Source organism: Maylandia zebra, linkage group LG20 (assembly GCF_041146795.1).
Source record: "Maylandia zebra isolate NMK-2024a linkage group LG20, Mzebra_GT3a, whole genome shotgun sequence".
Taxonomy (NCBI): Eukaryota; Metazoa; Chordata; class Actinopteri; order Cichliformes; family Cichlidae; genus Maylandia; species Maylandia zebra.
Genome location: NC_135186.1, coordinates 2,070,424 through 2,084,621, shown reverse-complemented (window position 1 = coordinate 2,084,621; position 14,198 = coordinate 2,070,424). Strand labels below are relative to the sequence as shown.

At 40.0% G+C, this 14,198-nt stretch overlaps 1 protein-coding gene across 1 annotated transcript; it reads left to right on the top strand.

Annotated features, from left to right (window-relative positions):
• The first annotated feature begins 7,996 nt into the window (after window positions 1–7,996).
• On the top strand, window positions 7,997–13,951 carry hoxc1a (homeobox C1a). The gene is made up of 2 exons (XM_004558915.4): window positions 7,997–8,604; window positions 12,190–13,951. Exons 1-2 carry the CDS (start codon window positions 8,088–8,090, stop codon window positions 12,558–12,560), a joined length of 888 nt encoding a protein of 295 aa, XP_004558972.1. The 5' UTR covers window positions 7,997–8,087; the 3' UTR covers window positions 12,561–13,951.
• The last annotated feature ends 247 nt before the right edge of the window (window positions 13,952–14,198 follow it).

Genomic DNA, 14,198 nt, shown 5'->3' with positions numbered 1-14,198 from the left:
CCTCGAAAAAATATGTTCATTTACAAAGAGGCAGGAAGAGGGGAGGGGAGTGTAAGGAAGAAGAAGCAGACAGCGCTGGATTCCTGAAATTCTTCCATATGCTGGGTGATTTATGATTTTAACAGTGCTGAGGTTCAATGGGACTTTTACCTCTGGTTCCTCTACATGATCTTTTTCCAGCCACTGAAAGCTGGAGGATCCACACACTGAAGTGCAGTAATTCTGTGGATGAGGTCAAGGAGGAGGGGGGGTCCCCAAGGGTCAAAGAAAGCCTCCCCCAAGGGCCCCAGTGCAAGGGCGAACAGACTGCTTCCATTTCAACATTAAGTTAGCCAGTTGTTCACACGCTGGGTCACTCCTAGTTAGCAGCATAAAGTCATTATTTCCTTTTCACTCACTTGACTTCTTTGCCCCGTTTGATCAGATGTGTTTTTAGGGGGCGAGGATCAGGAAAGCCAAAAAATCCTTACATGTTTTTCTAGATTCTGGGCTTTGCCTTAAGTAGATCTTTGAAGTGACAAATGATCCCAGCCGTGGTACCGTGAAACCAGCTTTGGTTACGGTCCATCATTAATTTCAAAATTTTGCATTATGTCCTTTACAGTGACTGATGTGCAACTGTCCAATTTGCAGCTGTTGTGTAACTGATTTGGGGTTTAGATTTGAAAAATGCTCCCTGCATCCAGACTTTTCTTAAGCTGCAGTGAAAACAAAACTGCTCTAAGTTTAACAAAGATGTGCTGCTTTAAGTATCTTTCACTATAATCAACAAATGCCAGCTGCTTCTTATTTTACCATCCCATAAGCTGCTGCTGTCCATTGGAGAAGTGATAATTCCATTCATTATATGGGGCTCTATCAAAGCAAATAAATGATGATGATAATAATTAATGCTTATGAGTCAACCCTTTCGTTTATTAGTATATATTTCCATAAACAGTTTATTTTCTGATTGGCCTGCAGCCTAAGAGAGATTCCTAAAGCCTGAAAGTAACTAAAAATCCTCTAAGCTCCATTTAGGAGGTTTTCCCCTCAGTTTATTCTTCATTTGCTAATTTGTTTTCCCATCCTTGGCCACGATCCATGCATGCGGTTATTTACATCAGTAATTAATGCCAATGACTAACCTGCTTTAAAATTTCATAAGCTGGGCTTGGTGTCCACCGAAAAGCACGATGTCTTTTCAGTACAATGACCTCCATTTATTTAGCACTGATTTATTTATGAGGTTTTTGCTTTGGCAAACAATGCTTTATCAGAGAACACAAAGAAAGGTAACCTCCTCATTATATAGCGATTAAAAAAACATCTCCAGGGGTAGTAACAATGGACATTATTTACATTTAAAAGTCATTAAAAAAAAATGTTCAAATCCCCTTTTGAAATTATCACACAGTATCTTAGGAAAATATTTCTGTAGGCACAGTTTCTAAGTAGGCATATACCCTCAATATGTACTGAATTTATGGCCTTATTCAATCACCGATGAGTTCAGATCATAAGGCGAGCTCGAGCAAGGAATAAAGAATGAAAAAAGAAAAGAAAACAACAACACAAGTATGTGTGCCTCTTAAACAACATGAATACATGTGCCAAAGTCCTGTTCTTGATGCTGTTTATTCTGACAGAAAACTTTACAATATAAACATGAAACCAAGTTTGTGCAAAAGCGTGTATGCATCGATGTCCATCCTGCAGAAATAAAATTCATGTTAAAACACTTTTCATTGGACAACAAAACAACGCCTTTGGAATTTGTGTGAATTTGCTTTTGCTCCTTACATAAATGAGTTCAGATGGATGGCTGTACTATTTAAAGACATGAAATATCATCAAAAGGCTTATTTTTGTCATTTATGTCTTTCGTAGATTTCGGTGTCGATAATGTGGAAGTGTGTTATAACTGACACATATTTAACAACATATAAAAGACTCAAGAATAACAGTTAAGTGTAAGAAAATGCCACTCAGCAACAAAGATGTTATTGGAAAGGTTTTGGTGAAAAAAGCAGAGACGTAAAAACTGCTGCATGCAGGAGAAAAGCCAACAGAGGCCTAGAAGTCATTTCCGCTTTGGCGGGGATATGTTCTACAGACTGGTTTCTGTGAATTACTGCTTCATTAAATAAAATCTTTAAAATTTCTGGCACGCATTGCATGTTCTCCTAGTTTTCTCACAGCCTTATGGTCAGACTCTAATATCTACTTTTATAAAATAATTTGTATAAGCATAATGGTAGGGTTTATGACCAAACTGGGAAATCTTCCTTTTAATTTTTAAAGTAAATCAGTAAAATAAAAACTTGTGAATGTCACAAACACAACTTTGCTCAGTTCTGGTGTATAACGTGGAACTTTTATGATTGGCCTTTAGGAGGTTTTGTTCTTTTTATGACCCGCTAACCTTCTTAGCTTTCTCCCTCCACAGTAGTAAGTGCTGCCCACCAGTCTCTCCAGGTGCTTGTTGCTCAAGATGATTGTTAAGTATCAATTTCCTGTGTCACCTTTATGGGTTTTATTTATTTGTCTGCTCCTTCTTGTGGAACAGTGCCTGAGCATCACTCAGGTAGATGGATTATAACTCAACTGCTACGACTCATCAATCTTGGAAATTTGACTTCCTGAATCTCATACAACTGTTACTGTCATATTATGGCACAGCATTATCAAGATCAATGGCATTTTAAATGCTTCCCAGTTAAGGATGATCGGTGACAATAAAAAGGTAAGTTGGTGATGAAACTGTCTCTGCTGTGGTGAGCTGCACTCAGCGCAGTGAGGGAGTCACCTACTGCAGCCCCAGACGAGATCTGCCTAACTGAATGAACTTGTAATCACAACAGTCACCCTGCTAAATGTCACATGTTGACCATTATTGATCATCCAAGACTTATTCAATACCCAATGACTTCATCAGGGTCTAATCAATTGACTTTTTGTTTTTTGTTCACACATAAAAAAGCATTTTAATATTCACAGCATAAAAGGATTTGCAGTGTTATCAGAATAGTGATATCAGGCTGCTGGAAATGTGAACTGTATGTAAGCTTCAAATCCCACTGCTTTGTGTCTAGTCTCCCCTGGAGACAGGAGACCATCTGTAACAGCACAAGAAAATAAACATAATTGATTTTCCTTAATACTTTATAGTGTTACCTATCAGCCTGCACACACAGTTTGCAAACTGACGTAATGTTTTAGACCTTTGACACACACAGAAAGGAGTTTCAGATTGGAGAGACTCGGCTCGGATTCTCAGATATCAGCTACATCTGTAGGTGGTGTCCACAGTGGGATTTTATGCTGCTATATCCCAATTACATAATGCCTAATACGGACATACACAAGTTAAGGTAAAGTTCATTTTTAGGTTGTTCAGCTGAAGTACCTGGATAGCAACAGATATTCCAGACGTTTTACAGCTCCATTTCACTGGACTCTCATTAGCAAATACATTAAAATAGTGTAATAACACAGTCCTGTAAACAGTAAAATATTATTAACTGCAGCACAAACAGCAGGTTTCTAAAACAGTTTGAGCCAAAGGTTTTTTCAGCTTCATTTATCTTGTATTATTTCAACTGGGTTTCACTTGGAATACCTAATAAAGTGGCTTTCAGGTGTCCCAATTTAATGGCTATTTCCTGACTTGTGATAAGGAAAATTGAGTAGACATGTAGCTTGTTTAGTTTTGCAAACATATTATTTTTACGTCAGCACTGTGGGACAATGAAACCATCAGAAGGTAATTTTAATGAAACATTCGATACTTCAAAAAGACAGACATTCATTTTCACTGCAGTATTAATTTTGCAGTGTAATAATGTTGCTGATGTAATTTTCATAACAGAACTTTAAATTAAACTTTTCACATATTTCATGGTTACTGTTAAGGAAATTTGTTTAACATGATCCATGAAAATCCAAAACTGGAGCCACGAAAATATGATTTAGGTCTGAATACCTAAATCTTCTTAAATGCACGAATAAGCTGACAGACTGGCAGACATGGCGACACAAATTGTTTTCACTACTTTAAAACTACTTAATAAGACACAAAAGACATATAACGAATATATGAATATTCTAAAAACCCAGCATTCTTTCAAAGCTTTACGTTTTTTCCATTGCTGACATTTTCCTACTTAAGACTAAAAGAATAATCTATCTTTAACTTAAACAGAGGATTAGTGTTTTATTAATATGGCATCGCTGTTCTATCAACATTTTGCTATTAACCATGCTTAGCATGCACAGTAGACTACTGATTTGTGCTGTGAACAAGCAGGGGATGTTTAAGTAAAAAATAAATAAATAAATAAAAGCAACTCCTCTTTCCCTGCAGCTAAAACAATGCTGTATGAGGGAGAATATTACAGAGTGTGCTGCAATGATGAACATTTCCTCCTGTTTCATGTTTAACCCTGCTCATTTCCCACAGTAAGAACTCCGGAAACACACAAGTGTGCACAGCAGCTTGGGGGGAAGATGACTGATGGCTTGTTGTCATGATGTTTGGGATTCTGCCGACTCGAAGCCTCCTGGCTCACTGAAGCTGTGAAGCGCTGCAGCACATACTACAGGCTATAGTTGAAAAGTCCTGGTATTAGTAAGGTATTGCTTCATTGTCACACTGTTGAGCCTGTGCAGAATGCAGTTATCTGTAATGTCCCTGGCCATTTGCAAAGTAGTTGCACTGGATTTATGATTATGGCTCATGTGCCGAGACAGATTTCTGCTATTCAACAATGAAGCAAGAACAATTATTAGAATTTCACACTGAGCGGATGGGTTATTTTGTTTTCAGCTGGTATTCCCTGGATTGTGTGTGTGGTCTGGGTATACGCTAAGATAAACCTTACTTCTGACCTAAGGATTTTTCAAAATTGTCAATATTTGGGGGGGGAAAAGCCGACAGGCACCATCAATCACTCAGATAGCCATCTTTCAACTGGTCAGTGTGCCACGCTTTCTGTGTGTGCTTCTTCTTCAGTCCTTTCTCTGTACCTTGAATTATTTCTCTTTGTCCCTCTGCCATATTACAGCTCTATCGTGATGTCTGATGAACCTTCCCACCATGAACATGGCATAGATAGCTGCCATCTTCCCGTCTTGGAACTGCATTAACATTCTCAGCCTTGTGGGGTTCAAGAGCTGACACATAATGAGACTTGACAGTGTTGCAGGGCTACACAAGGGTCTGGTGTCAACTGCGGTTGCAGCATTATGTCAGCAGCAGCAGGATGAGAGTTCACTTCAAAACCAAGGAGGTAATCCGAGCACGGCCGCACTGATCCCAGGGCCTTGACTGCCTATTGACACACATCAGAACATGGACGCAAAACAAATTAACATCGGTCAATATTCTCCCCCCACCTCCTCCTGGCTCCTGACATAGCCACCTAAGTGTTGCCATGTTTACCTCACCTCCAGTCAAAACAATAGAGACTACGGGGATAATGATGGAAAGGAAGAAAATGTCTGCACTCAGGTTTAAGAGGGTATTTCAGGTGTTTATGGGCAGAATATTCCCATTCCTGGTATGTGTGTAAGACTGCAGAGTTTGGTTTGAGGGGGATTCAAATTCAGAATTGTATTTGCAGGATCCATTTCATTTAAACAGAGAGATTATACTCTTTCTAAATCTTGTGCAAAATTTGTGGTTAAGGGGACACAAGCTGTCCAGAGGAAGGAGTCTGAGCTAAACAAAATCATGCAACTTCTGTTCCACCGGGCAGTGATGTGGAACAACATCTCATATATGCTAATCAAGCATATGGCACTTCTAGGAATAAAACATGGGTTGTTGTTGTTGTTGTTGTTCTATGAGATTAAAAAAAAGGTTACTTGATTTTGAATGCAATTTGAATGCATCCAAAGGCTGCAATAGTCTGTGGCTGCAGCAAAAACAAGGGGAAGGAAAAAAATCATTTGCAAATGTAAAAACCGAGATTGCCCGCACCTGTTTTTTTCCCCTCTTCCTCTTCTTTTCCCCTCTCTGCAACCCTATCCCGTCCCCCGCCTCCCTTTGCTGAAAGCCATTACAGAAATACAATTTCTAATACCTCCGCACAGGTCTTCGATCGACTGCAAACAAATTTATATTCAGGCGGTAAACAGAAAGCTGCAGAGATTTATTTAGAGTGTGGAGGAGAGAAACAAGCTAGCGCGTGAACCCTGAGTAACCTCCGAGCTGACATGAAGATGGATCAGTGCACCATGCAAATGCATGGAGAGAAGGGATATATTGCACTCAGTCATTCAGCACATCGCTGCCTGTAGAATCCCATTAACTCCCACAGCTGGGACCATATTTCTGTGTTGTAAGAATGCAGTTAGAAGTTGTTCATTACGCTGAATTATTTTGTAATTACTGCAGACTTAAAAGACATAGAAAATATAGTTAAAATAACGCGATAAGAACGGAGGCAGATATTTTATAGGTTAGGGTTTTAATTAAATGTTACCTGTTAGATAGCACATAATACTAATATTAATAATGTTAATGACAGTTATGCTGCTACTACTACCACTAGCGATGATAATAATAAAAAGGTAATATAACCGTGTAGTTACTATATTTAAGTAGTAATAAAATGCATATATAAAAATTTAATTTACTAATTAATAGGTTGGTTTTTTAACTAATTAAACTAAGAGTCCGTGGGAAACAAAAATACAGGTGTAAATAAGTTAAAATTATTAAATTTCTTTACACGTCTTCAACTTATTTGCAGGATCACAGCATTTTTTTTTTACAGAGATAAAAAGTAAAACGATCACATGATCGTTGAAACTTAAAAATAACAAGCTAGCTATTTAATGTTTGTCATTCTTTTTTTCAACCCTCGCAAAATATTGGATATATAGAAGCTGTGAAAGCGAAAATAAATGTGGTTTTCAAATGAATATTAGACGTTAGCACTGGCGCATCAGGGCATTATCAGCTCTATTAATTCCCATGGTTTTAAATGTATGCGGCCAAGCTGAGTGTCACAGTGATGCGTGAATTTGAAAGTAGGTCACCAGAAATAAATGCATAAATAAATATATAAATGAAAACAAAAAAACCCCAAACAGCTGCACTGTGGAGCTCCTTGATCTGTGAGCTGCTGTAGCTGTGCGCCTGTAGATCTGCTTTTGCACCAAATGCCTTTTAGGGCGGTGCAGACCCAGCAGCTTTTTGCGCTTCTTAATATCTAAATATATTTTCTGTCACTCTTTCAACTTTCAGCCATGTAACCCTGTTTACACATGCGCGAAAATTGTCCCACAGCAGTTCATTTCCGGTTAAACACGAGAAAAGTACAGTCGTAAAAGCAGCTGCTAACCCAGCTGAGGAGCACGTCAAACTTGAGCTGGACACGTCCTCTCTCCCACTTACAGCTTCTTGATCTTCACGCGGAGCCATTTTTTGTATTTGTTCGAGACTAATTACAAATCTGCTGCCACTGAACTTCTAAATACCAGCTGTCACGACCTCTGAACCCGTCAAGTGTGTCTTTCACATGACCTAAGCCCTTTGCTAAAGAGGGCCCTGGGTTTTTCAAGAAGCCTTGAAAAATTTACATAATCCATTAACTACATCAGTGTAGACTTATATTATGCTAATTCGACTTTGGACAAAAAGTTTTTTTATTGTTATCTTGAAAAATAACCAGTGAGGAAGAATATGACTTTGTCTAAATGGACAAAAACTGTGTTTTTTGGCGTCGTGTCCTACCTGTCTGAAGGTGAGAGGCCCACAGAGGTCCTCAGTGTGATGATGATTGACTTTCCTGCTGCTTTCTAAGGATGTTTGTAGTTTTGTTCTGTGGGCCTGCTTGTTGTGCTCGGACACCATTAAAAATGTTGACCTTAAGCGAGTCTCGCAACTTGCTTGCTCGGCTTAATCAGTTTTGTCCAGCCTGATGACAGAGATGTCCAGCTATTGGCCGAGAAGGGGAGGGCACGTCATCTCCATCAATCAGGGACTGCTGTTTCTCCTCTGAGGAATGTCCCCACGGTCGTCCAGCCGCCTGACCATGCATGAGAGGCCGGGCATGAAGTGCAAGCCCGTCCAATGATTATGCAGGGGAAAGGTGATAATGACTTCCTATCAAGAGTTAACGGCCGAAGGGGAGAATAGCCCTCTGTTAACGGGCTGCTGCCGAGCAAAAGAGGTTATAAACCAGGACCTGGGCAGCAGGTCTCATCCTGAACTCGGTGGTCGTGATGAGGAGGGGAAAGTGGAGGTGGAAGTTGCCTCGGGATTTTATTCTCCGCGTCTGACTTTGTGCACCTCTTCGGACAGCCCTCCTCCTCCAGGGTTTGAGGCTCTGGAGGGATTCTCGACACTGGCCTGCCCCCACTCGTCCCGTGTCCCCTGGCGGTGCAGGGTGCAGGGGCAGGGCTCTCCAGGACGTGGATACTGCGCGTCAAATAAAGAGAAGCCACAGCGCTTTGGGTCACTTACGGAGGAAATTCAAATTTACCCTCACAATATCCCCGAGATTCACATCACCGTGGGAAGCTCCACGAGCCCGGACTGTAAAGGAGCTGATACGGATGAAAGGAGTAAAACTTTTGAGTGGATGAGAGTAAAGAGGAGTCAGCACCGGGCGGGTAAGTTTTTTATGTGTGTGTTCAGGGACACTGAGCGAGAGAGGGAGGGGTGAAATGACCGCGAATTTAATTTGGGATAATTTGTAAATTTGTTTTGTTCGGTTTTTAGCTTTTAAATAACTTCCCTTTATAGTTGAGAAAGTTTGATCGAAGTTTTCTATTCGAGCAGGAAAAGAAAAAAAAAAGGGGGGGGGGGGGGCTGACGTGTGTGATGCGTCACAGTGAACGATTTCCTCCGTCACCAACAAACAAAAGATGAATTTCAAAGATAAATGCTCCCACCTTAAAAAGCAAATCAAAACGCTTCGAAGGCAGCTATAGCTGTTCCTACTCGACGCCACATTTGAATATGCTCATGAGGAGTCGGGTGCAATTTTCTTAACGGTTTCATGTTAATATGTCTGTTAGGTTATTTAACATTTTTTTGCTCCACCTACTGTTGCAAGCCGGATTTAGACTGTGCACAGAGGGAGAAGGTGAAGTACAGTGAGAAGCCTGTTTAGCCTCAGTGTATATTCAACCCAGAAAACAATCAATTATTTACCCTTGCCCTTACTAACCAGCAGACTTTGAATAATGCAACAGACCACTGCCTGTCGAGGCTCACAGGAAGTTGAGTAAAACTTACTCCTGTAAGCTGAAGTGCTCCCTGAGTATTGATTAGTTGTCTGTTTGTAATGAAAGCCCTTGTGTATTGATTTCAGTTTGCAGCACCTTTACATGTGTCCACCTTTTTAACATAATTGCTGTCACAGATCACCATTTCACTGACTGATGAGTTCTGGGCAGAGAGCCCACAGAAGAATACATATCCCAGACTTTAAAAAAATATATATCAGGAGCATACTAATGTGAAAAATGCCCATCAATCCTCAATTTTATGTGAGTTATAGTATCTTATGTAGATCCTTCATTTGATCAATAATGTCACTTGATTGACTGGCCACTGTACTTGGGCTGGGTTTCATAAATTTTACATGGAGGAAGATTTACAACAGCGGTGGTCCAGTATTGTTTTTTCTTTCTTTTCTTTTTAATAGTCTGTGTCTGCAGTAAGAATGCTGCTGACCCAAATATCCAGTGACCAAATCTGAAACAAACAAAAAAACTATTTGTGGTAGAAGGGCCCAGCTTGTCTTTTAAGGGACGCAACAAACAATCTGAACATAAAATGATGTCATAATCTTTCTGCTACCTTTGTATGCTCTCAAAAAAGGAGAGACATCACATTTGATTTTAATTTTGATCATTTTGTGACTCAACAAACATAAAATCTGTAGAACCCAACTGTTTGCTCAATATTCAGATTAGTCCACCGGACGGTCGCAGAATAAAAAACTGTGTGGCAATGGGTCAAGCTTAAACTAATGAAATAACAACTACATTTTAAAAAAATACAATAAAAAAATCCTTGGTTACATTAGTGGCTTAGCTACTGATCTGCATTTGCAGATTCTTTTAAAGATGTCGCTGTGACAGAAACAGAAATGTGGCATAAACACAGCTGATTTATTATAAAAAATGAAATGGTGTAAGAAACAAACAAACCAACAAACAAATAGAAAAACCTACAGTTCATGTTCTTTAGACCGGATATATTGCCAAAGCGAGGAAGGTAGAAGGTGGCAGGCACACTGCTGATTGATCTCAAAGTCATTTTATCCATCAAACACATTAGAGACACACTCACATGATCCAAATCCATGTGCTTGGGAAAACCATTTGCTCACACCCACCCACGCAAAAAGACATTTCCTGCCAGTATTGTTTGTATCTCTGTAACCTCTTTCTGTTTCTCTCTGAAGGAGATCATCTGTAGGAGTAACTCATTAGGACTACTGTGTAACTTGTAAAAGAGTCATTAGTGAAAGTATGCTTTCCTCTGGAGGTTGTATTGGTTTTGCAACCCCCCCCCCCCCCCCCCCCCAAAAAAAAAAAAAAAAAAGTATTGCGTATTCTTCCATGTTGAAAGGCCTCCATAGACCTGCTGTAACCTGATCTCCTGGCTCAGTGTATATACTCCCAGTGCGTCATTCTTCAATTATGCTTTGACAGCACCTGAATTACTGTGGGCTGGATGCCCAGATGACTGAGGCATTGTGTATTGATCTATCCCTTTTCTTCTTCCCTCTCCTTGGCTTGGAAGGCCCTTCCATTCCCTTTGCTGGCTGGCTATTTTTAAGCATGCAAGTCATTCCTCAAATATTTAGTTTGATTCTTTTATGCCCTCTGGCCGGCATCAATTCTATTATCTTTGGAGCCATTAATCAGAATGTGCATGTGATTTGCACTCCACAAAGCTCAAGTTCTTAATTACGTACAGTTTCTCTGCATTGGTTCTTCATATTCACTGGCCTCAAATTCTCAGGCTTGGTCACCTTCGCATTCATTTTCTTAAAACACAGATGTTGACATTTATCCTATAACTGACCTTTCCATCTGCTATGCTTTTCCAAGTGGCTGGAGGCCTGTTAACCTTCCTCTCTATGAATTGTGGTGGGAGGCATTGCTCTACACCTGGCACACTGACTCCATTATGCAGAAGCAGCAGCCCATTTTCTCAGAGGCAAAGACACACTGACGACTACCCACAATGTCAGCAATGAAAAATCCAGATATAGCTGCACTTCCTGTCATTCATTGCACATAAGTAGCACAGATGATACTTTAATGTGTAACCCAGAAACCTCAGAGGACAAAAATGGAGACATTTGTCATTAATGCAGCGTTTGAAAGGATTTGTAAACTGTTAAACTGTCATTGACACAGAAAGACCCGAAGGCAAATAATTAATGATTCCGATGAATACAGTTAATGGACTGTAAATGCTACAAAGTTGTGTTGAATCGCCAAACATCTGACTGCTTTATATCAGAATATACGGCATATATTATTTTCTATACGGTTTTTAATGAACTCGCTGAATGTTTTGATGAACACGCTTTTAAAATATAATACTGCCCAGTAATACTGCAAAACATCCAAACTCACACTCAGAAGTTTCACTTTAAATCTGATTTCCAAGCTGTGAGCTTGTGGACTGCAATGTGCTGCACAGGTCTTTCTGTTGTTATGTCCCATGTAGATAGCACAACATTTCAAGCCTCTCTGCTTTACAGCAGTTCAGGATTTTGCACCCTGCCTATAGGCTTTTTGGTAAAGCTGATACCTCTGATGAAACATCTTCATTATACAGGGGACACTTTAAATCATTAGACTGGCACAGAGCCAATTCCTGTAAATGAGTTTTATATCATTTTATCCCCGGTGAATGCTTCAATACTGAACTACTCTTTAAGTAAAAAAATATAATAACGATTATTTATTTATTCTCCATTATCACTGAGATTGGACTGCATATCATTTATTCAGTAAACACTGAATTTATTTTTTTCTGGAAACAGAAAGTTATGACTTCACGTATAGCCGAACAAACTGAACCTTTCACGTTTTCAGCTTTGGGGTTCAGCTTAAATCGAGGATATGGGCGTGGATAATTTAATTCAGAAAGGTTTTGTGCTTCTTTTGTTAGTAGCCTCATTGATCTTGCTAAAGAAGGTTTTCATGTCCTCTCTCTCTCCCCAGTCAGGACGCGCATGACCTGTGGGTTCAGTATTGTTGACTCGGGCCTCGGTGTGGTGGAGGCTGGAAATCGCAGCATCTGCGCGGACGGCCATCCCACGATGAACGGAGCCCCGAGGATCAGTTACAGCACCAAGCAGCTGACCGAGCTGGAGAAGGAGTTTCACTTCAACAAGTACCTGACGCGGGCCAGGCGGGTGGAGGTCGCCGGCGCCCTGCAGCTTAGCGAGACCCAGGTGAAAGTTTGGTTTCAGAACAGACGCATGAAGGAGAAGAAATTACAGAGAGACGGGCTACTCTCCGACCCAAGGCCCGCGGCTCCGCACTCACACGCCGACACTTTGGACACCTGCCCCTTCCACGGACCGACCTAGCCAAAAAAAAAAAAAAAAAAAAAAAAAAAAATCAAAACAAACAAACAAACACCTGCCCCTGAACTCCTGAACTGCATCGTGCGTTACACGGCAAGTCTGCAAATGTTTTGATTGGCGTTTGCATCGTTTTCAATCAGGCTTCACCTTTATTTGCTTACAACGATGGATGCTTAACGCAAGAAGCGCAAAGGCAAGTTTCTTCATGCAAGAACGGGCCCAGACGATTTGTCATTCTCTCCGGCTTCAGACTGGTGCTCTGATTTGAATATTAAAATTCAACTCATCCCATTGCGCTCCTATCTACACAATGTAAACGAAGATACAAACTCATATTAATTGCCCATAGAAACTGTGGAAGTCCATTTGCGTATTTTCTTTTTGTGTTTTTTGTGTTTCTTTTTTTTGTTTTTGTTTTTTACTTTTTTTTTTTGGACAATTTATTCGGCAAACTTGAACACATTTTAACTCGTGCTTCCCAGTTTCTATGTAAAATGTATTATTTCTATTTATTGAAGATCTATTTATGATTATTATTTATTCTGATATTTTTACAGCATTTATTCACATTATGCCATAGCTGCCGTCTCAGACAAATTAAAGTCCACAATTATGTGGAATTGTTTCTGTTTAAGCTGTTTGCTTCTGACGGCTCACATTTGAGGACAGGAGGAGATACACCTGTTGTAGGCAGAGCCCACGCGTTATGTTACCAAATATTTATCAAGCTAATTTAGCTTCGCTTTGAATCCTGCCTTCGTGTCGTGTGTTTTATCCACTCCCACTGTTTCCTTTATCCACGGAACGATTAAAATGCCATGATTGATGGAGAGATTTATTGATGGGCTCGTATTGGAGTATTGATCCGTGGTGATCCATCCATTTGAGGCACAAATATGTGAGCATTTGCATGCATGTGTAACTGCATGTTAATGGAATGTAGAAACGTCGCGATCGGGAGCTGTTGCGTCTTTTATTGCTTCTATATATGCATCAGAAAATGATAATTTAGCTGAAAGACTCATGCGGGAGAAGAGACAATAAAACGGTGCCTGTGCTGTTTTGCAGATCAACCAATAAACTGTGTGGCCCCAGCAGTTCGAGCAGCTAAATATTCCTTCCAGATTCACATCTCATCTCATATAAAGTAAATGATGGTAAACACGGCCCTTAAACACTGTTATGTTTCCGGTATCACACTGCGTTTCTATCATGTTAATGTCTACTTTAATATCAAGATATGGGCCATCAGGCACATTAATTTTGTGTAAGGGAATATTTTTGTTTAGCTTTCAATTAGCGTGTTTGCACTGGATATGAAGGTTGCTGGATCCAAAACGGATATTAATCATAACAAAGGAATTAAACTTGAGTGTTGGAGATTAGAAATAAAGTGCTAGGATAAAAAAAAAAGATGAAGAAGAAGAGGAGGAGGAGGAGGAAGAAATTGGGTCGGTTTCAAACCTCTGACGAGCGTTCTCGTTTGAATTTGTATTTGTATCATGTAAGTAAAATGCTACTGGTAATACTCATTTAAAGTAATACAATTGCGCCTTTGTAGGGCACAAGAGTAGACATGGAGGCTGCAAGGCCAAGCTAATATATGCAGTTACACCAGAGTTCACCTCTCACCTCCTGACC